At 40.1% G+C, this 24,711-nt stretch overlaps 1 protein-coding gene across 2 annotated transcripts in view; it reads left to right on the plus strand.

Moving 5' to 3' along the window:
- LOC136871757 (rho-associated protein kinase 1) overlaps positions 1 to 24,711 on the plus strand; it is a 166,787-nt gene that overhangs the window by 45,306 nt on the left and 96,770 nt on the right. For both annotated transcript variants that reach the window (XM_067145310.2, XM_067145308.2), the window contains exon 4: positions 4,837 to 4,930. In XM_067145310.2, the coding sequence (XP_067001411.2) occupies positions 4,837 to 4,930 (94 nt within the window). The remainder of the gene's footprint in view (positions 1 to 4,836; positions 4,931 to 24,711) is intronic.

Consider the following 24,711-nt stretch of genomic DNA (forward strand, 5'->3'; position numbering starts at 1 on the left):
AGCATGCAAGAGGGGATCCTTTCGCATATACTGGTACAACTCCACAATTTTTGATGTGTGGTGAGCATGAATGAAGAGAGATTGTTGGATCTAAACTCCTTCAATCAGGTATAACTACCTCTTGCTGAGTTAGTGCATATAAGTAGTAATAGCACAAATTTTACCACCCACCAAAAGTCTGAAAAAAAGAATTGAAAATAGTTCTTTTCTGCACAAACGCTTGTAATATTCCCTCAATACCAAGAAGTTCAGTGCATGTGATAGATAGCAATCACAGTTCTACGGATATAAAAATTTATTGCTAGAATTTATTTTAGATGAAGTTATAAGATTCATCTAAATTTTTTAAGCCTATTGACAGTTTGGGTAATTTCTATTATGTCCTTTTAATTTTTATAGTTTGTAGATTCTAAATTTTAAATATAGTCATTAACTACATCTTCTTCTTTTCTTCTTCTTCTTCTTCTTCTTCTTCTTCTTCTTTTTCTTCTGCCTAGCATTTTCCCTCTGGTGCAGGATCCGCTGTTTTAATCTTAGCTCACTATTTTGCACGATCTCGGACATCATGTAATCTTAAGCTGAGAGAGAGTCTTTACATCAGCATTTACTGTGCAATGCCAGTGCTGCTTTGGACATCCATGTGGACGTTGCCCAGTAATTTCAAAGGAATGGGTGAAATTGGAAACTGTTCCAGGTGCAGCAGGTGGAGTCCTTTTTCCTGTACCGTCTCAGTGATGGGTGCAATGTCCACTTGCAGACAAATGGTGTCGTTTTTGACATCAAGCAGGAGTAGGACCAATGTAGCATACACATTTCCATGTTGCATAGTTGGCACTCTGTATCTTTGTCAGCTGGTCGACATTCAACACTGTATAAAGCAACAGGACGAACCACCATACAGTATATTTTGGACTTCAGATGTAGTGGCATCCTTCTGTCATAGAGTACGCCTGTGACTCTCCTCCATTTCATCCATGTTGCCTTTATCCTACTTCGCACTCCATCACATATCCCACCATCAGTCTGTAGGCGAGATCCTAGATACCTGAAGCTTTTTTTTTTTTAGGTTCCTCTATCAACTTGGATAGAGCCGTTGCTTGGGATGGTTTCCAGGTGTTTGGTCTTCTTTTTGTTCAATCTAAGACTCTATTGCGAGAGACAACCGTTCCAGTCTTTAACTTGATGCTGCAATCCTCTTCTGGTGGTATCAGCAATTGAGACATCATCTGCGTATAAGAGAGTCCAAGGGACACTTTTTTGCAGGTCCCGTGTGATTGTGTCTGTGACTAGGACAAAGAGCAATATGAGCAGAGTGCAGAACCTTGGTGTACACTGACTTTCACTGGGGAGCTCTCTGAGATGCCAACAGCACAACGTACATGACTTGTGTTGTTCGTGTATAGCATCTTGATCCAATTGATTAACATTTATTGTTATCATTTTGATCATAAGAAATCAAAGTGTCAGAATTATCTGCTTATTTACCTAGTGTTCAAATAAATTTTCAAATCACCTTCCTTTTAAAATCTTGGTGATGTGGATCACTGACTTAATGCACAATTTCCCTCAAGCAAATTTCAACTGCATTTATTTATTTATTTATTTATTTATTTATTTATTTATTTATTTATTTATTTATTTATTTGTTTGTTTGTTTGTTTGTTTGTTTATTTTGTATGGCATGTAGAGGGTACAAAGAAACTATATATATATATATATATAACTATATACACTTAGCACTATATACACGGTTGTGATGTATCCTGTATTTGTTGGGATATCTGCAAGAAAATTTCTTTGGGTCCAGCAGCCGATGTTGTTGCTTATTTAGCACCACCTGGGGGACACATGTAGGGCACTTTAAGGTTATACCTACTGAGCCATATCATGTACGCCTCAATTATTTACTTATAACACTGTGGAAATATTTTATTTTATGTATGTGCAAGGAGCTGGGAGTGAAGGCAGAAAGCCAGGAGAGCCGTGACGTAGGCGAGGCACACCCAATACTTTTCCATTACCAGTGAACTTTTTCAAGTTAAAATTGAACCGTTGGCTATGTATCCAGGCATGTAGACCCCACTCTACTATTCAAACTCAACTGATACTTGCTAGGGGAGAGGTAAAATTTGAACGCCGGGAACCCCAAGGTTCTTTGTGAATATCAAAGTCAGTTACACGCTATGTGTGCGTTCCAGAACTAATAATTTGCTTTGTGACTAGCAGTACTTTTAAAAGATAGACACCTCTATCGTGGTCTTTATAAAGTACTTTGAAATACCAAGTGTGGTCTGGTACCATTCAGATTCCATATATTCATTAATCTGAGAATAACAACTTGAGGCCAGCGAGTGAAATAGAAGTACAATTAACACTTTAATTAGCATATCCAGTCAGTAAGTGCTCATGAGTCGCAGATATCATGAGTGCGTTCCACATATTTTAGCTACAAAGGAGGACTAATGTTGATCGGGTATATGCCCTTAATCTAATGATGCACAAGTTGGGACCATTACTTGTGCATAGGCGAAGCAAATTATAGCCTATCATTAGGATCAATATTGTGTATTTGTGCACGGGAAGCGGTGAAGAGGGGCCCTTAATTCACAGCATACTTGCAGACGTTTTTAGGAACAAGGAGAAGACAACGATGGCTGTACGAGGACTCGAGACCAGGACCATTCAACCCTTGCTGTCATGATGGGCTAAAGCGATCATGACACAGCGGACATGTGATTCGTGGTGGATGGCTGATAGCTGCAAAAGTTAAGTCCTAATGTCTATATAAGCATGTTTTAGGGAATATTAATACACTGTATTTGGATTAATTTGAGTGTTTCAATGATTAAATGTCAGCCAGAGTGGAAATTGTTTTTGATTAATTTTATTTGATGTTAAATTTGGTCAAAGCTGATGTGCCTGTCTTCAGCCCATTTGAAGTGTACATATTTAGCTAGATGAGAAGAAAGGATATTGATAGGATAATGATAGATGGTTTTCTTTGCTTGATTATTTTGTTCTATTTTTTTTTACATCATTTATCATAGAGATATTTTGGGTAGAGTTCTTTTAAATATCAAACAGGCTATATGCCCACTGCATTGGATTAAATTCAGATAATTAGTAACAGGAATTAGCTAGGTTGTTTCTATGCATATGGCATGAATTTTTTCAGTAACTACAGGATGTGCAGTGAAAATATGTCCACCGTTGGGTCATAATAGGATCATTTATATTGGAAAGAAGGCAAGTTCAGGAATACCATGAGATCAAACCAAGGATATGCAATGTCAATGGCTTGAAATGCCAGAGGGATGATTTTGGGGCCAAATGTTTGTGATTAGGTGAGAAATGCTGTATTATTGCTGGGAGCTATGTTTGTATGTGCAGTAATTAGCCAGCTGATGAGTTGCTTAAGAAAGTAGCTGCTGAGCGGAAATGTATGAAAGAATTTGTTTCCTCGTTCACGAGAAATATTGCAGGCGGAAGGCCTGACCCGTTGTATAAGTTCCCCAGCATGTTGGCCTGTTTGACAGCCAAGTGCTAGTTCCCCTCATGTCAAGTGAAAGTGGATTTACGAGGTTCTATTATGTGTCCCCAGAGCTCTGCACATCCTTACCTGTTAGATAATGTTTTGCATTCCAAACAGCTAATCGATCTAACCACTTGGAGCGAGAGAGATGGACAACTGTGTCTGTTTGAGACACAAGCCTACAGAGCCTGCCAAAGTCAGGTTCAATCCCCAATATCTCTATTATTTTATATGCTTGTCTGTATGTGTTTTTATCCACAGGTTTTGTTCTATTTGTGTGTGTGTACCTGTTTGTTCTTATGTGTCTTGTGTTGTGTAAATTTGGGATTTTTAGCTCGATAGCTAATACGCTGGGAAGCCAGTTCTGTCTGGTCCAATTTGCATTTGAGTGCGGACTCATGCAGTAGAATCAGTGCTTTATTTTGGAGGGAATGTTTAGGAACTACCCTGCACCAGTGTGTTTTATTATTTGTATCCGAATATGTCGGAGTGTAAATATAGATAGTCAGTTATTTTTGTACTAGTGTATTAGTATTTCTGGAACATCATAGAGACGATTAAGATCGATGCCCTAGGACAAATGGACTTAGGAGCTTAGCTGACGCAGCTACACAATTTATTTATTTGTAACACAGATCAAATCTCCGTGTAATAGATTTTGTAACATTATTGTACAGGTTGTTGCCCGCTTTCTTTTGTCTGAATTTATTTTGTTGTAATTTATTTTATTGTCATGTGCAAGTCATATTTTTACAAACAATTCTGGGGTCAAGATTGCTAATTTCATGTTGGATTTCATTTTAGTATGAACCGTATTTATGTTTTGGACCAATAAATTCACTCTACCCCTTTACATATATGTCTCATTTCAAAATATGCCTATTTCCTGTCTGTATACTAATTAGTATAAGTTTATTTAGAGATTTTCTTACGCCCATTTTTCTAACATACCACACCACAGGGTATGGTGCACTACTGACGTAAAGCAACGATGACCCCCTCAACTGCAGTGATAACCACAGAACTCCAAACTTCCTCTTACTTGTACCAGGAACCTATCTTTCATTTTTCTGTATTACCTCTCTTGGTCAATGTTTGTTCTCTTCCCACCCTGATGGCTTTGAGGCTTTGGTATTTTTTCTTTCTTTTTTCACCTACAGGAGTAACCCTTTCTTTTGCCTCCACCTTCATTTTCTGAAGGCTAAGACCACTTTGTTTTTTTGTTTCTTTTTGTTCTGTGATTAGTGTTAACAGAGGATGATTAATCTACCCTTTAGACACTCAATGTTCAATTACTCTTTGAGATTTCAGAACGGAAAATGCAATACAAGAGAAAAGCAGAAGAGTTATCAAAGGAAAGAGACAACCTCGATCGTCAAATAAATATCATATTGAAAGGTAAGTGAATATTGAGTTATAAATGAAGAATTCTGGAAGAAAAGAGAAGGGATCAATAAAATTTTTGAGTAATTTTTATTTTTATTTATTATTATTAATTTTATTTTTCTGGAGATCAATTCTCTGATAGCTCAGAAGAAAAATTGTTATTCTTTATTTTGAAAATGAAAATTACTGGTGTAAAATGAAACAATAATCACTATCATAGAATAAACTTTGAGGAAATAAAAACACTATAGTTATGTATCCAGAATTAACTTCTTCAAAATATATCCAAGGAATATTTTCATGGAGACCAGCGTCTCTCCTCCCTTTCTTTAATACTTAGAGGAATATTTGTTTAAACACGTGGGTGTAAATGTGGTTTCTTGAAGATGGACTTGAGAGTTTTTCCTACATGAATATATACCTGGCTCTTGGGATTTTCACTGTGTAATATTCCATTCATTTGTGCATGTATTAACCCTAAACTGACCAAGGATGCATTGCTCCTGTTTTTGTACAGTTGGCCATTAAAAATCTATTAGTAAAATGTTAATTATTGTGTATTTTCTTTAATGCTATGTTCTCCAGACATGGTACTTGAGAGTACCATCGGTTCCTATGTAGGCTGGTTCATCGTGAGCACTTACATATATTACATGCTGAAAGGCTTTCTCCAAGATGTGACAATAAACTATATTTTTCAGTTTGCAGTTAATCTTCTTCAATAATACCGAGGACTGTATCAAAATTAATTCAGGAAAATTGAAATGCCTAATTAGTAAAATTTAATTAATTTGATACTACAGGAACATTTACAACGTTCAGTTTGTTGTATCCACAAAGACGCACACAAATGCTGTCAGTTGTGTACACTATTTATTTAAAAAATGTATTTACATCTTCCACACGCACACACTAATGAACTGCCATCTTGATAAACAAAACACTACTACGAAGAATAAAGAGGGACTGTAACAGTTACATGTCAACTACTAACCCAACAAAACCAATTCACATACTTGACTTCAAATATTTGGCTAACGCGACTTCCACACAAGTCTCATCAAAACAGCTTAACTCTCACTCACAAAACTGCCTATTTATATATGTTGCCCGGCTAGGCTTCTGGAAGAATATGACACAACATATTTTCTCGTAGATTCGAGAGTCACCAATAGCCTACTTACAAATGTAAGTAAGTTTCTACACAAATCTAGTTGCACATTGCATTGTTCTGGACTTATTACAGTGTGTTGCACAATGTTACATTGGATTATACATCATATATACAGTTAATAATAAATTATATACTATTAATTACGTGTTCTTATTAAATAAAGTTATGTATATATATAAAATCAGAGTTTTGTCTGTACACTGCTCAGAATTTGACAAGAATGGTATTTCTCTATCGGTCATGTCTACTGTAACAAGGAAATGCACTTTTTACTTTTCCATAATTTCTGGCTATCAGTATGTATTCATGTATGTACACGCATCATGAGAAAACGGCTGAAGAGAATTTCACAAAAATTGGTATGTAAAGTCGGGGAATGAGATTCTACAGTCTAGGCTATAAATAATTTTGTTCACGCTAAGTGAAATGGTAGTTTAGGGGAAGGCCTAAAATTCAATTCTCAAATATTTATATTATTAGTGGTCCTGTTGATAAATACTAATTGTATAGAATTAAATTTCTGATCATTTATGTCTTATCTTATGTACTGGCTGTAACACAGATATTCATGAATTTCAGTTTTTGTTCCCAAGTCCACCGCCGAGCCACGAGAAAATGGGTGAATAGAATTTAATGAAAATTGATATATAGATTCAGGGAAGAAGAAACTCTGGTCTAAGCTATAAACAATTTTATTGACCCTGGATGAAATGGTAGTTTAGGGGTAGGCGCCTAAAATTTAATTTTTAAGTACCTATGTTATTGGTCCTATAGAAAAGTACTACATAACAGAAGTTATAGAGAATACAACTTCCGATCATTTATGTTTTATTCAGTTTTACCGTACCGACTATGATAAGAGTGGTATTTCAGAGTGGGAAGAAAACTAAATGTGAAGGCCTACAATATCTAAAGCGCATAACATTGATCAACAATAACATTACATTGAGCATTGTTTGTTGTGATGTTCTTTGTATCTTATGCTGCTCTCAACTCCGATTGATAGATGGGATTACTGCTGCATACCGAGTATAACAGCCTGACTGAATATTGGCGGGAAATAGCTGGAGTGTTAGAAAACTTTTTTCTTTAGCGTGCCATTCCTCTAGTTCATACATTGTCTGATACAGCTGGTATGTAACACACTGGTTCATCATAGTATTCCAGCTATTTGATCCCTACTCTGACGCGCTGTTTTGAATTTGACAGAGGTTCACTTATGACCTGGTCTAGAATTACAATTTAGGCGTATTCCAAATTATAGCTCCACAATTCACTAAATAATTCAAAATTCAGCCCTGAAAAGAGCTGTTTCTCATGAAAAGCACCTTCCTCTTCACTTTTATTAAATTCTATATTATTTTATTTCAAATTAGCAGTGAAGAGGGGTTTTCTCCTCTGGCTTGGAGGAAAAATTTGCCTCCAAGTCAGATAGATTTTTCCGCCACCAGTGTAGTGAAATGAGATTTTCCAACTCATTGGGTACTCCAAGGAAAAAGATTATAAAAAGGGCCTAGATTTGCCCTAGGACTCTCCACTATTCACACATGCACACGCACGCGCGCGCGCGCACACACACACACCTCCCACCGATAAAAGACGAAGGGTGTTCACGGATCACGGCTGTCTGCGACTTCGTCATTCCAGCTCTGGAACTTTGGACTGTTAGATTGGCAGCGTAGTACTTTTTGTTAAAAGGGAGAAAATGCGTGGTTTTTCATTTCATCGAGTATTTCATATTGCTTTTAATCGCGCTATTCCTACCAACGTCATTGTAATGACCTACGTTCATTTCACTTGGGAAAACCACTAAGACAGTCTTTCTGAGGATGTAAAAAAGCAGGTGGGAAGTAAGTGTCTGCCATTATAATGAAAACTCCCCAGCCTGAATTGTGACTGATGGTAGACAAGTGGGCCTGCCATTAAAATGAAAATTCCCTAACTCAGTCTTCATATAAGAAAAGACGTTTGGTGACTTCCCCGTCACGTTTCTAGGATAATGTTAAGAGCTATGCAATGTAATACAATCTTGCTCACAAGGTGTACACTACCTAACCTAGAATTCTGTATACAATGTAGAATTCCGTAGCGAAGCACGGGTACATCAGCTTGTATTAATATATACAACAGATGTTTCATGACATAACCTTACAAATAATACGATCGTGATTTATACCAAATAAAGTCCAGACATAACTACGTAAATAAAAATAATACTAAATGGATGTAAACACACTTCATAGCCATACCTCACAAGTCATGATAATAATAATAATCATAAAAGTAAAATAAATATTTGTATTATTTAACCATGGACTAAAGAATATTGTTTCCAAGTTATATCAGTCTATTACACTTGCATTAAGTTTACAGTGTGAATTCTACATCATGATAGGTATTGAAATAATTCTTTTTTTTTTCATTACAGGAAAAATATGCCTTTGCTGGTGAGACTTAGTGCTTACAGTGCACTGTGTCTTCTGGTGTGGGCAGCTAGAACAAATTTGTTACTTTCATTGAACTGTCTCAGTCTCAACCTTGGCATTGACAATATGAAAGTGACTGAGGTATGAGCGATGTTAGTAATGCCATTCCGTTGGCAGCCAGTCCCTGATATAAATGGTGTGAAAATGTCGCTCATAAGGTTTGTTGGTGCATGCATTTCAGTGTACTTGGCAGACTGATATGTAACAGCAACAGGAAACTACCTCACTCTTCATTTCCCTAGTATGCCTCTTCAGTGATGCCTAGGCCATCTATGACAGCTGATGGCAGAGTTGTTGAGGATTAAACCAGCCTTTGGGCTGAATACTTAACATACACATCAACATGCATATAGGACCAATGTATATTGCAGTGGCCACATTTACTGTAGGGATGAGAATGTATCTGGTGGAAACCACAGAATTCACACCTAACCCTTACATCTATGAAAATAGGGCGGTGAATTTCCTTCTTTCATAGTCTGACATCTTTAGCGGCAGATTTTTCCCTCTTTTTGTTTTTGTTGCTTTTTTAGTTGTCTTTCAGCACTAGACTTTGTTTTTTCTGGAAATAGTGCTAAGTTCTGTGGGCTATCACGGTAGACTTTGTGTCACTGAAAGTCAATAATCCAAGAGCAACATCCCACCAAAACTGAATCAGTGGAATTTTATCAAGCATTTCACAGAAGTCCCTGTTTACATTGATGAATGCTATTTGAAGTAGTCCCCAAATAGTGCATGCCACCATTTCTTACATCTTCAAACAAATTGGTCTCCCTGATCAATTCCACCCATATGGTAGTTACATAATCTAGGCCTACAACAATGGTTGGGCATGTTATATCTTTCCTTGTGCCGTTTTGCCATTGTTTTTTTTTTAAATAGTGGTAAGTTCTGTAGGGTATCATGGTAGTTACATACAATCACTCTCACCATGAGACATTTTCTTGTCATTTGCTATATTTTGGGGAATATATTTTAAGATAGATATGTTTCTGGGCTGAGGGTTTATCTGGAATTAGAGTCATTGATTTCCTGACACCACTGTAACCATGGCAACCAGTGATCATCATCAGTATATACTGAAAACGTACAGTGTCCTGTACAGCTCATTGAAATCATAGGTGCCTTTCTACCTTATTAAAATCACTTTAAAGGTCGCGCCATTGGCAGTAGTATGGGTGATGGCGATTGAGCAGCGTCTGGCCAGAACGGAACTCGCGAAAGAGCGCCTGGAAAACAAAGGGAAGGCTGAACAGGAGCCAAGCCCCCGCGAAAAGGCCCTCTCAACTTGCAGAGAGAGTTGGAGATATGACGCGATGCTGGAGTAGTCAAACACGCCCCAAGGGATTTTACCAGGGATCCAAACTAACAGAAGTAACTTCCGGTTTTTTATGCACGTTTCATGGCTGCCAACGTCGAATTTTGGCGCATAAAAATTATAAGATATTTTGATCCAGACATGGGAAAATTATGAGAGGCACACCAATGAATAGAGCTGAATTTTCTGCGTATCCCAGACTAAAAATATGGAATACTTTATTCAGGGGATGAAAGGAGGTCACCAGATGTCCAGCCGTGACATATCGCAAACACATGTGATCGAGAAACCGTCCCCCAAGCTAAGAGTCGCGCTCAAAATTGACTCCACCCCCAGATGACGCTCATGGAATAATTAAAAGCGGGAAGCAAATTACGTAAAAACTGCCGATCGTCGGGAGAGCACACTTGGTTCAAATAAGAGAGGAAAGAGTGGGTTACAATATGCACCATTTAAATGTTTTGAATTCCTGGGATGAAAGGAGCTGCTGTCCTTAATGAACCGTGAATTGTGTACGCTCATTGTTTTCCGGTGCGTAGACCATAAAAGCCGAGCTGACCCTCGCTGGACACAGTTCCTAGCGGGTCATTGAGAGGGAACATTGTGTCACGTTGTGCTCCAGTTTTACAGTCCGAACTCTACTGACCGCATGCTAAGACAGTGTTATTGTGTCCGTCGCGGCCGTGAAATACGAAGCCTTTGTGAAGTGTGGACGGGAAGCCAAGCGAGCCTAGGCGAATGTCTCTGTGCCGCATGTCATTAAATAAGCTGCGAGCATAATTTATAAACGAGTAGCGGGTTTCGGCTATATACAATGCTGGCCTAATTGAGTCCGTGATATTAGTAAATTGGTATCGCCCAAATTGCTACTCTAAGTCAGGGTGCTCAAGTGTCGTGAGCCACCCGATTCCTGCTGTGAACACGCTCGCTGTGATTAGAATGACCTGCTTTTTCGTGGTGTAAACTCTGTGTGTATGTCGCGGTAAACAGAGGACCGTGTGACGAGTGGTGAAGTTTTACACATTTGGATTACTCTGAGATTTCAGCTGTGAACGAGATATCCAGGATGTCAGACTTGTATAGACCAGGGCTGAAGGACAGCACGCCCGTTTCCAGCGCTGAGGTCATGCAGCAGTAAGCACTGCTATGGGTCTCCCGTGGAAAGAAAAACCACGGCCACCAAACAGATGAGTGATGTCAATATAAAATTTCTTAGCACGTTAATGTAGAACCGGTAGTAGGATGAGCTTTCCTCTGTAATACCTAAATGTTGTAAAATAATGCATGTCCTAATATGGAAATTTTATTGTTTCTGATCATGTTAACGTAAAATTCAAGGGAAACTAACTCCCCAGACAACCCATTTGTTTTCTTCTTAATGATTAGTTTATCGTGAGGGGTTATTCTTAGTGATATGTAGAATATCCTAGCAAGTAAGGTCGACAAGGATAGGAGAATATTTGAGTTCCAATATAGGTGGCTGGAACAATAATAAGTGAGCAGGGAAAACCATGTCCAAAGGTTGCTGGTTAATGTCCAAGGTGGCTAGCATATAGGCTGGGGAAAACTCATGGATCAATCAGGCGATGCATGCGTAACTTACACATATAATAATTGCATGCTGCAAGAAAGAAGAACTCCTGTCCGAGAGAGGTACGTAAATATGTTATTTAGGTATAATATTGAGGGACAGTTGGCGAGTTTCCTGTGATTCTTGATTATTTAACCAGAAATGTATGGAGTTTTTTTTTTGGTATGCAACCGGCTGAGATACAGGGAAGCCAGAGTCTTATGTATGGTAGAAATGTAAATATATGCATAACTTTGGGCGGTGAGCGAAGAAGATGAGGAGCGTGGAATTGAGGAATCATGAGAGTCCTATGCCCAAGGAAAGAAGATACGCGATATGGGACGTAATGAGAGGGCCGAATGCCCAGATAGTGTATGATGAGATGATTCAAAAGTAATGGTGCCCATAAGCGGCGCTCTACGAGGAAAATGAGACTGTATGGAATAAATGAGTATTTCTTGGGAATTTTGCGGTAAGATGAATAAACAAATGAAGTGGGCCATAGATATGTGTCTTCGAGAAAGGAGGGCTGGACGTTGTGAGGGAGAGATGAATCCGGCGTGGCCAATGAATAAGAAATGGTAGTATGAAGCGAATGACTGTCCCTTCCCTTTTTTTGTGAGTGTTCGCTTCTCGCCCTCGCAACAGAGCAGTCCCGCTGGGCTATTATAGTTAAGGCTTGAGGCTGTGGATCTCCCCTGTGATTGCTTGTTGTTTTTAAATGGTTCAGCTAAGACACTTCTGTCAATGATAATATCACGGTGATATAGATGGTAATTAATAAATGAGTAGGGATCTCCCCAATATCCGGTAATATGAGACCGTAGCTAGTGTAGGGATTTTTCAGGAATGTACCTCTCAGTCGGAGTCATCTGGTTCGAGCCCAGGTCAAGTGGGTTGAGGCAAAAGATACTGATAACCATGTTTTTCTTACAGGAATAGCCTCCTTCATGCATGAGGCGTATATATCTGTGTGTGTTTATTATTTAATGTGTATTTATTTTGAGTTCAAACAGAACCGATGTTCAATGTTGTATTGTCTTGGTGACAGATCAGGGAAGTCCGGGGATTTTAGCTAATGGTATGTGTGTTTATGTATTATGTAAATATATCTTTTAATATGGTAATCATGTAGTGCAGGAACCGGTTAGTTACGTGCTAAGAACAGGAAATACTATGTGTAGGGACATCAGCTCATCTCACGGTGTGATCGACAGAATATTTTTTAAAATGTCATGAATGGTTTGAACTAATGAGGGAAAGTTGAACGATAGCATTCGCAAAACCTCAATTATACCATTGTGCAGACGACGCCTATAGGCGAGTCGAATTTTAAAGTGTTAATTATTTTCTTTTCCTCCCATATGCAGCAAATTCATTGTATAGGGTTGTATCTATTTTTTTTAATGTCATATTTTGAATAAATTAGTCTTTGTAACTCCCCTTATATGATTCTTGTCATTTATAGCAGTGCTAAGCAGTATCCAGTAGACAGTTGAACCCAGAGAATCCTACTTTCAGATTACATAAGGCTTCATCTTAAGTATTAGAGGGGTTTTTTTCTTCGAACATACCACCCCCCAAGTGCTCGAGCTGCCGAGGCCAGCACAGAAAGTAGGAAGGGGAGCGGTTCGAAGCTCGTTAGGCAATTCGAACTGCTCTTCACTCTAGTCTCATCCGTGGGTGTTTACCCTGTTAGGTGGAGGCATTCTTATGCGCGGGTCATCCATTCGAGGCCCGGAAGGGTGTAATACTAGGTCAGTAGTGTCATCCATATGTTGCTATAAGAACATAAGCTCTGAGAGTATTTGAAATCACATCATCATTAAAATCTGGAGCCCAGTTCCAGTAATATTTTAATGAGCCCAATAACCTATTTATTGCAATTAAAGCATTTGATTCATTAGGAGTCATGGACAGATTTTTTACACTTCTGGGTTGCATATAAATTACTTTGATAAACTGTGTTATCTAGAGCTTTGCGTACGCCTTCTTCTTCACTCTAGCGTTTATTCCGCGTAATTGCAGGGTCCGCTTTTCTGCACTTTGCTTTCCATGTCTCCAATTTTTGATGTTAACTGGAGTAATGATCACCAAACACACGTCTTCCTGTAGTGCGTCAAGCCATCCCTTCCTTGGCCATCCCCGTGGTCGATCTAGTGCCACCTTTGCAACTGAGGTACTACTGCTCCACAGTACGTGACCATACCATCTTAGCTGAGTCTTTTGTATCATGTCTGTAATTGGAGCCACTCCAGATGCTGTTCTGACATCCTGGTTCCTTACAAGGTCCATTTTACTGAGTCCCAGAGGCCATCGAAGCATTATAATTTCCATGACATGGAGATGTTGCTCATGTTTTTTGGGACTGGCCAGCTTTCCATCCCGTATAATGCTACAGGAGGAAAGACCATTTTATAAATATTTGATTTTAACTACAGTGGGATCTTCTGGTCGAAAAGGACTTCTGTAACTTGGCACCACTTCATCCAGGCTGCGTTCACTCTGTTCCTTGTATCTTGGCAGTGTAATTTGTTATATTTAGAGCTTCACATACCATTTAAGATAAACATCACTAGCTGTTTCACAATGAGCAAACACAGCCATATTCACATAAGTTGGCAAATTATATTCAGGAATAAATGTGCTCTTAGATACCTTCTTCTATTTTCTACTTATCCCCCAAGATTGTCTTTCCTATGCCGTCCAGTATCATTAACCAAAACATTGGCAAAATCCTATTGGCAAGTGCTCACATCTTCAACTGTGCCATTTACGATCACTGATGCACCACTTTCATTTACAACCAGCTTAGAAGTGCTGCTAACAGACTTATTTCCTGACTCACTGTTTCTATTACTTGTCCGTCTTCAGCAGTTCTAGCACCAAACAAGTACCTAGTCAAAAGCATTGCGCTCACATTTATCAGCGAGGGTCAATATATGGCTTTCTTATTTTTCTTGCACAATATCAGTGTCACAGTTATTATCCAGGTCAATATCCCCTTCTAAACTTTGAAATAGTTCGTTACCACTCATGGCCAACTTGCTCGGTGATAGGAAGAACATGAAGAGAGGTCAGTTTGGAAGGAGGGAGAAATAGAAAGGAAAGGAAAATGACCATCTCCACAACCTCACACACTGCCATCCAGAGATAAACTGGCTATTTCATTAATCCCAGCTCCTCCCTATCTCTTGATGGAACTGGAAAGTAGATTATCTGTGACAGTGTGATGTAAAGCAAATAGTAAAAAAAAAAATTTGTGTTATGTATTCCTTTCAATGTTCGTATCTTTCTGCATATGAACTGATTTGCACTCGTTTGTTCCTTTCCATTAGTATTGATCCTTTGGGTTCCTTTTCTTCTTTTGTCTCTGTTCTGTGTTCCTATTCTTATACCACCTGTACTCGACTTTATCTATTTGTGTTCCTATTCTTATACCACCTGTATTTGACTTTATCTATTTGTCTCCTCCATTTTCCCAAGTTTATCCAGATTTCCTAAGTTTATCCAGGTTTCCTTTTATTCTACACTTCGTAAATCTGTCAAGATGGTCCCTCAATGATTACTGAAGCCAGAAACAAATTCATCGGTTGCTGAGAAGAAGTGGGTGTGGAGCAGCTGGGAAGAGAGCCAGTCTAATGGGGGATGGTAGTGTGTGAGGTTGTGGAGATCATCCTTTTGTGTTTTCTTTCTATGATGCAAGTGTAATGGACTAGAATAACTGGGAAACAATTCTCTAAGCCCATGGATAAATAGTGGAAATATCGAGCTCGATTAGTAGCTGTAATTATTATTATTATTATTATTATTATTATTATTATTATTATTATTATTATTATTATTATTATCTATTTAGTTATGTATGACAGGTTGTCAGTATGCACTTTATTTCGTATAAATCATAGTTGTATCATTTATTATTTGTGCGTTGTATGATCTGTCTTGTGGAACAAAATATGTGAGGTTATGTCACGGTACATCTGCTGTAGGCTTATGTATATTAATACGACTTTATTTAATGTAAGAACATGTAATTAATAGTATATGATTTATTATTACCTGTAAATATGATGTATAAATCCAATGTAATCTTGTGCAACACAGGGTAATAGTCCAGAACAATGCACCTTTGTTACTAGAGTCTTATAGAATGTTCTATCCATTTGTATGTAGATTATTGGAGACTAAAGAAGATATGAGAAAACACGTTGTGTGATACTTTTCTAAAAGCCTGGCCAGGTAAGGTATATAAAGAGACGGCCTTGGGTAGTAGAGTTGAGTTGTTAGTGAGGAGTTGTTAGTAAGTGTGTGAACTCATGTTATGAGTTTGTTGTGTTGGTAGCTGGTTGACATGCTAATGTGGCAGTCTTCTTCTTATTCTTCTTATTCTTCTTCTTCCTCTTCTTCTTCTTCGAGTCATTTCAAGATGGCAGTTCACTAGTGTGTATGTATAATATGTATATAATTCATAAATAAAACAGTGCACACAATTGACAGCATTTCCTGTGTGCGTCTTTTGCGACCTCGTGTACAGCACATGAAAATAATTTTCGGTAGTGAGTAAGAGTGTAAGTGGAAATCAGAATAAAATGAAAGTGATGCTGGAAAATATGTCTGTAAAACAACTTGAAGACGAACTTGCAAAACGAAACCTTCCAATGAACGGCAGTAAGAGAACATTGTAGACACAGCTACAAGAAGACTTCAGTACAAATGGTGAAGATCCCGAAAAGTTCTTCATTGAGGTGGAAGAACAATCGGACTCCTCATCGGAAGATGAGGTAAATATGACCACAATGTGTTCCAGCATAATGAGCATGATACAGACACTCAATTCCACCGTGACAAAACAGATTTCTGAACAAATTTTGAAAGTAAATGACAAAATTTCAGACGTTAATTCTGCCTTACAAAACAGATTTCTGAACAAATTTTGAAGGCTAATACAGTTTTAACCATACGAATATACTGAGTGTACACGCAGGTTTAAAAAGTAGAACAGTGCCTGAAACCAAAAAGTTTGAAACCATAGATGATAAAATTTTGCATTTCAATTCCCAAATTAGCGATGTCACCAATCAATTAACACAACAGATATCAGACATCAGGTCAAAACTGGGACAGGTTGAGCAGATCGATAGTAGGGTAAGCCAGCTGGAAGGGGATGCTCGAACCTCAAGGAGGAGGGGAAAATCCAGGTTTCTGGCATCAAACAACAGGTTGAGGGGAGAATTTCTACCATTGAGGGAAATTTTGGAAGCCGTGTCTCTGCCGTTGAGGGAAATTTTTGGAGCTGTATTTCTGCTGTTGAAGGAACATTAGAAAACCAGATTTCAGCCATCAAGGCAGATGTTCAGAATATGAGAGAGACCCCCCTTCACATAGTAGAAGATAGATTAAATCGAACAGATCCTATCACCACGCCTTCAACCCCCTCAAACCTGACCGACAATACAGGGCACCTAGACTTGAAGGTGATTAAAGAAATCCTTCTTGAATTCGACGGGAGACTGGAATAGAACCCGGCCAGATTCATCGAGGGATTGGTCAGTATACTAAGAAGGACTAATCTACGAGAGGACATCTTTGTTCAGCTCATCACACCACAATAAACGGGGCAAGCCACTACTTGGTGGAATACCTTGGAGGGCTTGAACTGAAACTGGACGGACTTCAAGAGGGAATTCCTCCCTTGCATGTTTCAATTCCAAAGCCTCTGACTGATGCACAACCCACCGGCATGAGAACTAGCGCATTCGACCTCCAGAATTACCAGCTCTTCAAGCGGCGGCATCCTGAAGGAAGTGAGAATGAAATCTTACCTGACATTGTACAGCTACTCCACGATAAGATTAGATCCCTAGTGAAGGTATCGCAACCAAGATCCTTTGGTGATCTGCGTAGAATCATTGCCCAGTTGGAAGAAGAATGCAAGAGTAAAGCCATGGAAGAGACCAGCTTGGTTTGGAAATGCTCCTAGTGTGGAAGAACGGGACACCTGAAGAACAAATGCCCAACTTCGGTGTCGGAAAACTAGGTCTAGCCCCTTCTGGATTGAGCGGGGATGGGACCGGGAACAGGAATGCACCTCATGACCTGACAGACAAGCAGCTTTGGTCAAGTAGGAAAGGGATTGGTCATATTGTGAGCAGAACATGCAAACCTCGCCCGACTATCATCTTGAAGATAGGCAATGACAAGTTTCCAGCCATACTCAACAGCAAAGCAAGCCACTCATTTGTAAATGGGACTGTTGCCATATTACTACTGCCTATGAATGCTCACCATCTCGGAAGGGTAGCGGGACCAGCGGACTGGGTAACCTTTTACATCCAAGGACAGACTAACCTAATCACTAAATGCATGGACCTGCCTATTGTAGTTAACATTGCAGTGATTCAGAACCTAACGCCTGACATTATGTTAGGTCATGACTTTTTGGTAGAATACAAGGTGATCCTGGACTGTGCAGCACATGAAGTCTTTTTGGGAAAAGACAGGCATCTGAGTGTTGCCTGGCACGATGGAAATCTCCAGACTTGCAATGATGTGGAAGTTGACGTAGACATGGAATATATCCAGTTAACGCATCTTCAACTAGCTGAAGAAGAGGAGCTGAGACACGCCTTAAAGGACTTTCCAGAAATCATCACCATTAAAATAGGATGATCTACCACTGTAACGCACATCATTAAATGCAGCACTTCCTCACCCATCAAGCAACGCCCATATCCAATCAACCCGGATAAGTACAACTTCGCCATTCAGAAGATTCAAGAGATGGAAGGGCAAGGTCTCGTCGAACCTGCTACATCCTGTTGGGCTTTGCCTCTTGCCTACTGAAGAAGGAAAAGAAGAAGAAAGGGCAGTATCAACTGTGTGCGAACTTCCTCAAGTTGAACGAGAACCCTGACCTGAAAGACTCGCTGAAACAAGTAAGTGGATCTAGGGTTTTCAGCACGCTGGATCTTAACTCCGGATACTGGCAAGTGGAGGTCGAGGAAAGTTCTAGACCACTGACCGCCTTAATGACACCGAGAGGATTGTACCAGTTTGCAGTAATGCCTTTTGGATTGAAGAATGCTCCCGCCACCTTCATGCGACTGATGGATAAGGTATTATCAGGATATGTTGGAGATTTTTGCCAAGTGTATCTCAACGACATTTTAATCCACAGCAAGAATTTTCATGAACACCTTGTTCATCGGAGGAAAGTACTGGAACGACTGAAGATTCATGGACCAGCAAGGAAGAGGCAGCATTCCAAGGCATTAAGGCTGTGATATGCAATGCTCCCGGTCTAGCGCATCCCGACCCTCAAAGAAAGATGTGCCTGCAGACGGACCCCAGTGACTCCAGCTTAGGAGCAGTGTTATTCCAGGAGAGGAGTGACAGCAGAAGGGACATAATTGAGTAAGCCAGCAAGAAGCTATCTCCCACTGAACAATGCTACTGCACTGCCGAGAAGGAAGCCTTAGCCGTGATGTGGGCCATGGGTAAATTCAGAGGCTACTTGGAGGGAAGGAAGTTCCAGCTCTATACCGATAACGCTGCTCTCAAATGGTTGAACTCAGTCTCTGGCTCAAAATCTAAATTGATGCGATGGACTCTGGTGATTGCGGAATTTGATTTTGATGTGTGTCACATCCCAGGACCAACAAACATTGTCGAGAGGGAGTTCCCACGAACACCTTATGACCATCAAGAAGAGACTTGATCTGGGAGTAATCAAACAGTGGCAGGAACAAGACAAGCCCTATCGGACCATGACGCAGTGGATTAGGAGATAGAACACCGATAGTCGACTCGTCCTGAGGGAATTCAAGGTGTGCTACAAGAATTTCTGGGTTGACGGAGGATCTTGATGTACAGGTGGCACCTCTCCAACATGCCTGCAGTAATGGTGATACCCAGACAGCACATGGCGGACATCCTCGAGAAGTTCCATGACAGCACTGAAGCCAGACATCCAGGAGGCGAAGAAATGTGTCAGTCTATCTGACGAAGATTCTTGTGCGTTAACTTGTGGAAAGACATCCTGGACTATGTGAAGGGGTGCTACATCTGTGCCCGCACCAAGGCGAGTAACGGGAAGGCAGATTCCAGCCAACGAGGAAGACGGCCACAATGCCCGTGGGAGGTCATAGCCCTGGACTTGATGGGTCCTTACCCTAGAACACCACAGGGTAAAACGGGACTCCTAGTAATCACCGACCTCTTTACAAGATGGATTGAGGCCTTTCCGATACTTGAACCCATAATACCAATATAATGGTCCGTTATTGGACATTATAAATTTTCCAGCTAACTCATTCTTGGTTGCCTGCGTGGTGTGCTAAGTCCCAACTGACGAGCCTAACTTAGCACACGAGGGCCTAAGTCCCAACTGACGAGCCTAACTTAGCACATGAGGGCGAAACGCAGGCAACCAAGAATGAGTTAGCTGGAAAATTTATAATGTCCAATAACGGACCATTATATTGGTATTATAAATTTACTCATTCAGGACAAGTATTTTAGGTTCCCTATGGGAATCAACATCTACATCATTTGATGGCCAAGCAGGCATCTATTTTTGGAAATGAGACATAGCTCTCACAGTGCATTGGCACTGCTGGTGGCTTCAAATAGCCTATGCAGTGGCCTCCACGGTATGCACTAGCCTTGCATCTTGGGTGGTGTGCTAAGTCCCAACTGACGAGCCTAACTTAGCACACGAGGGCGAAACGCAGGCAACCAAGAATGAGTTAGCTGGAAAATTTATAATGTCCAATAACGGACCATTATATTGGTATTATAAATTTACTCATTCAGGACAAGTATATTAGTTTCCCTATGGGAATCAACATCTACATCACTTGAACCCATGGTGGGACATATCACCAGCCTGCTGCAGGACAAGGTTTTCAGCCACTACGATTATCCATGGTTCATTCTGTCAGACGACAGGAGTCAGTTCATGTCGAGGAAGTGGTAGCAAATGATGACAGAATGGGGTGTGGAGCATTAGACCACCCCTATCTACAACCCAAGGGCCAATCCAATGGTACGATGGAATCAGGAGCTGAAAAGGATGCTATGGATCCACCTGATAGACAAAGAACATTGACTGTGGGTCCGTCAGATACCGCAGTCACTCTTTGCCCTGCGACGACGCATCAACCATGTCAGTGGCTATTACTCAGCAGAGCTGTTCCTTGGTCGACAGCCATACGGCACCGGGGATTGGGAGATTCATCCACAATCCACTTCTGGTCAAGATGATGCAGCTGTTTCCCTGGCAGAGTGGCAGCAGCAGCAGCGGCGGTAGCAGAACATCAGCGAGAAGCAAACTTTGGCTGAGAGGAGATCCCTTACCCAGGCCAATGCTCAAGATGTTGAAGAGACCCAGATCTTCCTACCAGGTCAACAAGTACTGCGACGTAACTACCCAGTAAGTAATAAGATTGGGTTGGTTTCACACAGGTATCGCACGTAAGTGGGTTGGTCCCATCGAGGTGGATAAATACCTGGGCCACAGGGTCTACTTACCAACCCTCCGGTCAAGGTCCATGCATCAGAGTTGAATTGAGTCATCCAACCGCTGCGCATACAGAGTAAGCATGGAGGAGAGGCTGCTAATGACACAGCTCAGTCTGGTCATGAGGAGAATGCATTGACTACCATCGAGGAAGAGGCTGGCAGCGAGGCAACCCCGACCTCTGACACGGCACAAGCTGGTCAAGAGGAGGAGAGCACATCCAGCAACATCGAGGAAAAAAGAAGGTACAATCTACGTCCAAGGCAGAGTCAACGAGTGTGATAGTCTGTAGAAATTGCTTCAGGTTATAGGGAGGATATTGATGCAAGTGTGATAAACTGATATAACTTGAAAACAATATTCTCTCAGCATTGGGTAAAAAAAAAGCCCATGGCACTACAGCCCTTGAAGGGCCTTGGCCTACCAAGCGACCGCTGCTCAGCCCAAAGGCCTGCAGACTATGAGGTTTTGTGTGGTCAGCACAACAAATCGTCCTGGCCGTTATTCTTGGATTTCTAGACCGGGGTCTCTATCTCACCGTCAGATAGCTCCTCAATTCTGATCACGTAGGCTGAGTGGACCTCGAACCAGCCCTCAGGTCAAGGTAAAAATCCCTGACCTGGCCAGAATCAAACCCAGGAGCCTCTGGGTAAGGGACACGCACGCTACCCTTACAGCACGGGGCCGGCCTCAGCCTTGGGTAAATTATGCAATTATTGAGCTCGAATTATTATTATTATTATTATTATTATTATTATTATTATTATTATGCCTTGTAATGCACATCCATTTATTAGTATCATTATTAGTTTACGGTTGCATTATTTGTTAGGTTATGTCATGAAACATTTGTTGTATGTAGATATTTATATGAGTTTAATTAATGTAAGAACTTGTATATATTTTTATTATTACCTGCATTAATGATTTGTAATCCACTACAGAATTGTGAAACATGCTGTAACATCCAGAAAGGTACTGGGTCGACAAGAACTCGGTCGAATACTCTATACATTAATCTGGGCTTTATGCACTCTAGAATTTATGAGAAAATGTATCTTTCCAGAAGCCTGGCCAGGCACACATGTACAGAGGTGGTCTTGGTGGTAGAGACGAGTTATTACTTAGTTGGAGTTGTGGTTTAACAGGAATATACATGTGATCTCGTGTTGTAAGTGACATGCTTGTAAGCAGTCAATTATTTCAACAATATCCTCCATTTCGTGTGAAATTCTACTATTTGCAGATGACTGTAAAATATTCAAACAAATTGATTCTTTATCAGACGTAAACTCCTTACAGAGCGGGCTTAACTCACTCTCTGAATGGTGCTCCACATGGCGTCTTAAGCCTAATCCTGGCAAGTGTTCCCCTATTTCGATCACACTTTGTAAATGCCCTATTCTTAGTAAATACTCCCTCCTTGGTAACCCATTCCCAATTCTAACAGAAAAAAATGACTTGGAAGTGTTGTTTGACAGTAAATTGTTATTCTTCCCCCATATACAAAAGATAACCTCACGAGCAATGTCATTTCTCGGTTTGTTGTGTAGATTTTTTGACATCACCGATATCCATGCCTTCAGAGCCTACTATGTATCTTGCACCTTACCAGTTATTGAATTCGCGTCTCCCATTTGGTCTACCTCTTCACCCACTAATCTGAATCACATTAACCGCGTGCAGTCATTCTTCGGTGTTATTGTTAGAGCCAGAGTATCTGATTGTCGAAACTTGAGCAGTAATCAGATACTGGATAAGTTAATCCTTCGCCTGTTATCTAGTCGCAGGAAAATGCCTGACCTTCGATTCCTATATAACGCTGTTAACAGTTTATTTTGTTCTCCTGAACCTGCATCCTTCTTTTCCCTACATGTTTCAACTTGCAAAACCAGGATTAATCCACCCCTTCATATTCTGTATTCCCACCTCTCTCTCATTCAAAGAACTTAATTTATCCGCATACCTACGAAGCCGTCATAGAAGGTAACCCACAATGATGTCACGGAGGTTGTATATTAGTAATGTTGAAGAGGAAAATCAGATGCAGACCATTAAAATAATCTATACGATATCATAAAGGTTCAACCACAATACTACCATTCAATTCATTATATTGTAAGATTTGCTATATAAATCCAAAATATCCAATCAAATGTCCAAATGCAGTACCTAACCTAAATTGTTGGTATCATATGTAAGCAGACTGGACTGTTTGGGCACAAATAATATGGTCATGAGATGATACAATTCTTACTCATAAGGGCCTAAAGATGAAACACTGGCCTAATTGTCCTAATTGGAGATTGTCTTAGTTAATCTTTAAAATATTTGTAATATATGTAATAGTTGTGAAATGTGTAAATTAGTTTTGCCCTCAAGAAATTGGACTTACCGAGCTCGATAGTTGCAGTCGCTTAAGTGCGGCCAGTATCCAGTATTCGGGAGATAGTGGGTTCGAACCCCACTGTCGGCAACTCTGAAGATGGTTTTCCGTGGTTTCCCATTTTCACACCAGGCAAATGCTGGGACTGTACCTTAATTAAGGCCACGGCCACTTCCTTCCAAGTCCTAGCCCTTTTTTGTCCCATCGTCGCCATAAGACCTGTGTGTGTCGGTGCGACATAAAGCCAATTAAAAAAAAAAAAAATTGTACTTAACATTAATATTGGAAAATATAAAGGAATATGTATCAAACATGGCCACCTATCAGAAGAAAAACTATTCACAGCAGATGAAAAACAGATGCCATGTCTGAAGAAAGGATAATCTATAAAGTATTTGGGTGTAAATTTCTCCAATGAAATTACTTTCCAGTCCGTCGAGGTCCTAAATTCGCTCAAAACCACCCTAGAGCTTCTCATTTCTTCACCACTTTTGCATTAGATTAAAAATTTGTAATCATAAACACTTCAATACGTAGAATAACATTCACGGTAACCCCCACCTGTCGAAAGGGGTGATTAAAAAGGTAAAAGGGACCCTAGGGGCTCTGAACTTTGGAGCGTGGGTTGGTGACCATGGGACCCTTAGGTGAGTCCTGGCATTGCTTCCACTTACTTATGCCAAGCTCCTCACTTTCATCTGTCCTATTCTACCTCTCTTGGTCAACTCTTGTTCTTTTCCGACCCCGACGGCATTACATATGGAGGCCTAGGGAGTCTTTCCATTTTCACGCTCTTCATGGCCCTTGTCTTCCATTTTTTCTCTCTGATTTGTGTTATATAGAGGATGGTTGCCCAGTTGTACTTCCTTTTAAAACAATAATCACCACCACCACCACCTGTCCCAGTTTGGTATATAAATTTCAGACAGTACCATCACAAAAAATTCCAGTAAAATTTATAAATGATGCTGATAATATGGTTAGGGGACCATTAAAGGAAATTTTACAACTTCCCATGGATGTCCCAAATGATATGATATACGCTGAAATGAAATTTAAAGGCCTGGGCTTATTTTGTGCATCATGGGAATTATATTTGCAACATATTAATGCATGCAAAATTTTGAAATCTTCCAGTAGTGATTTTTTACATTCAACGAGAAACTTATGTCAAGAAATCAGCACGAGCCTCGCCGTATTGAATGTAGTGGAAACAGAATCTTTTCAAGACAAAAAGCATAGTTTTGTAGATACAAAGAAAGTTTGACTCGAATTGAGAAGAAGAGATTTTGACAACTGGAGTAAGAAAGAGCATAAAGACAAAGGTGTAGTCCTA

This window comes from Anabrus simplex, chromosome 4 (assembly GCF_040414725.1).
Source record: "Anabrus simplex isolate iqAnaSimp1 chromosome 4, ASM4041472v1, whole genome shotgun sequence".
Lineage (NCBI taxonomy): Eukaryota > Metazoa > Arthropoda > Insecta > Orthoptera > Tettigoniidae > Anabrus > Anabrus simplex.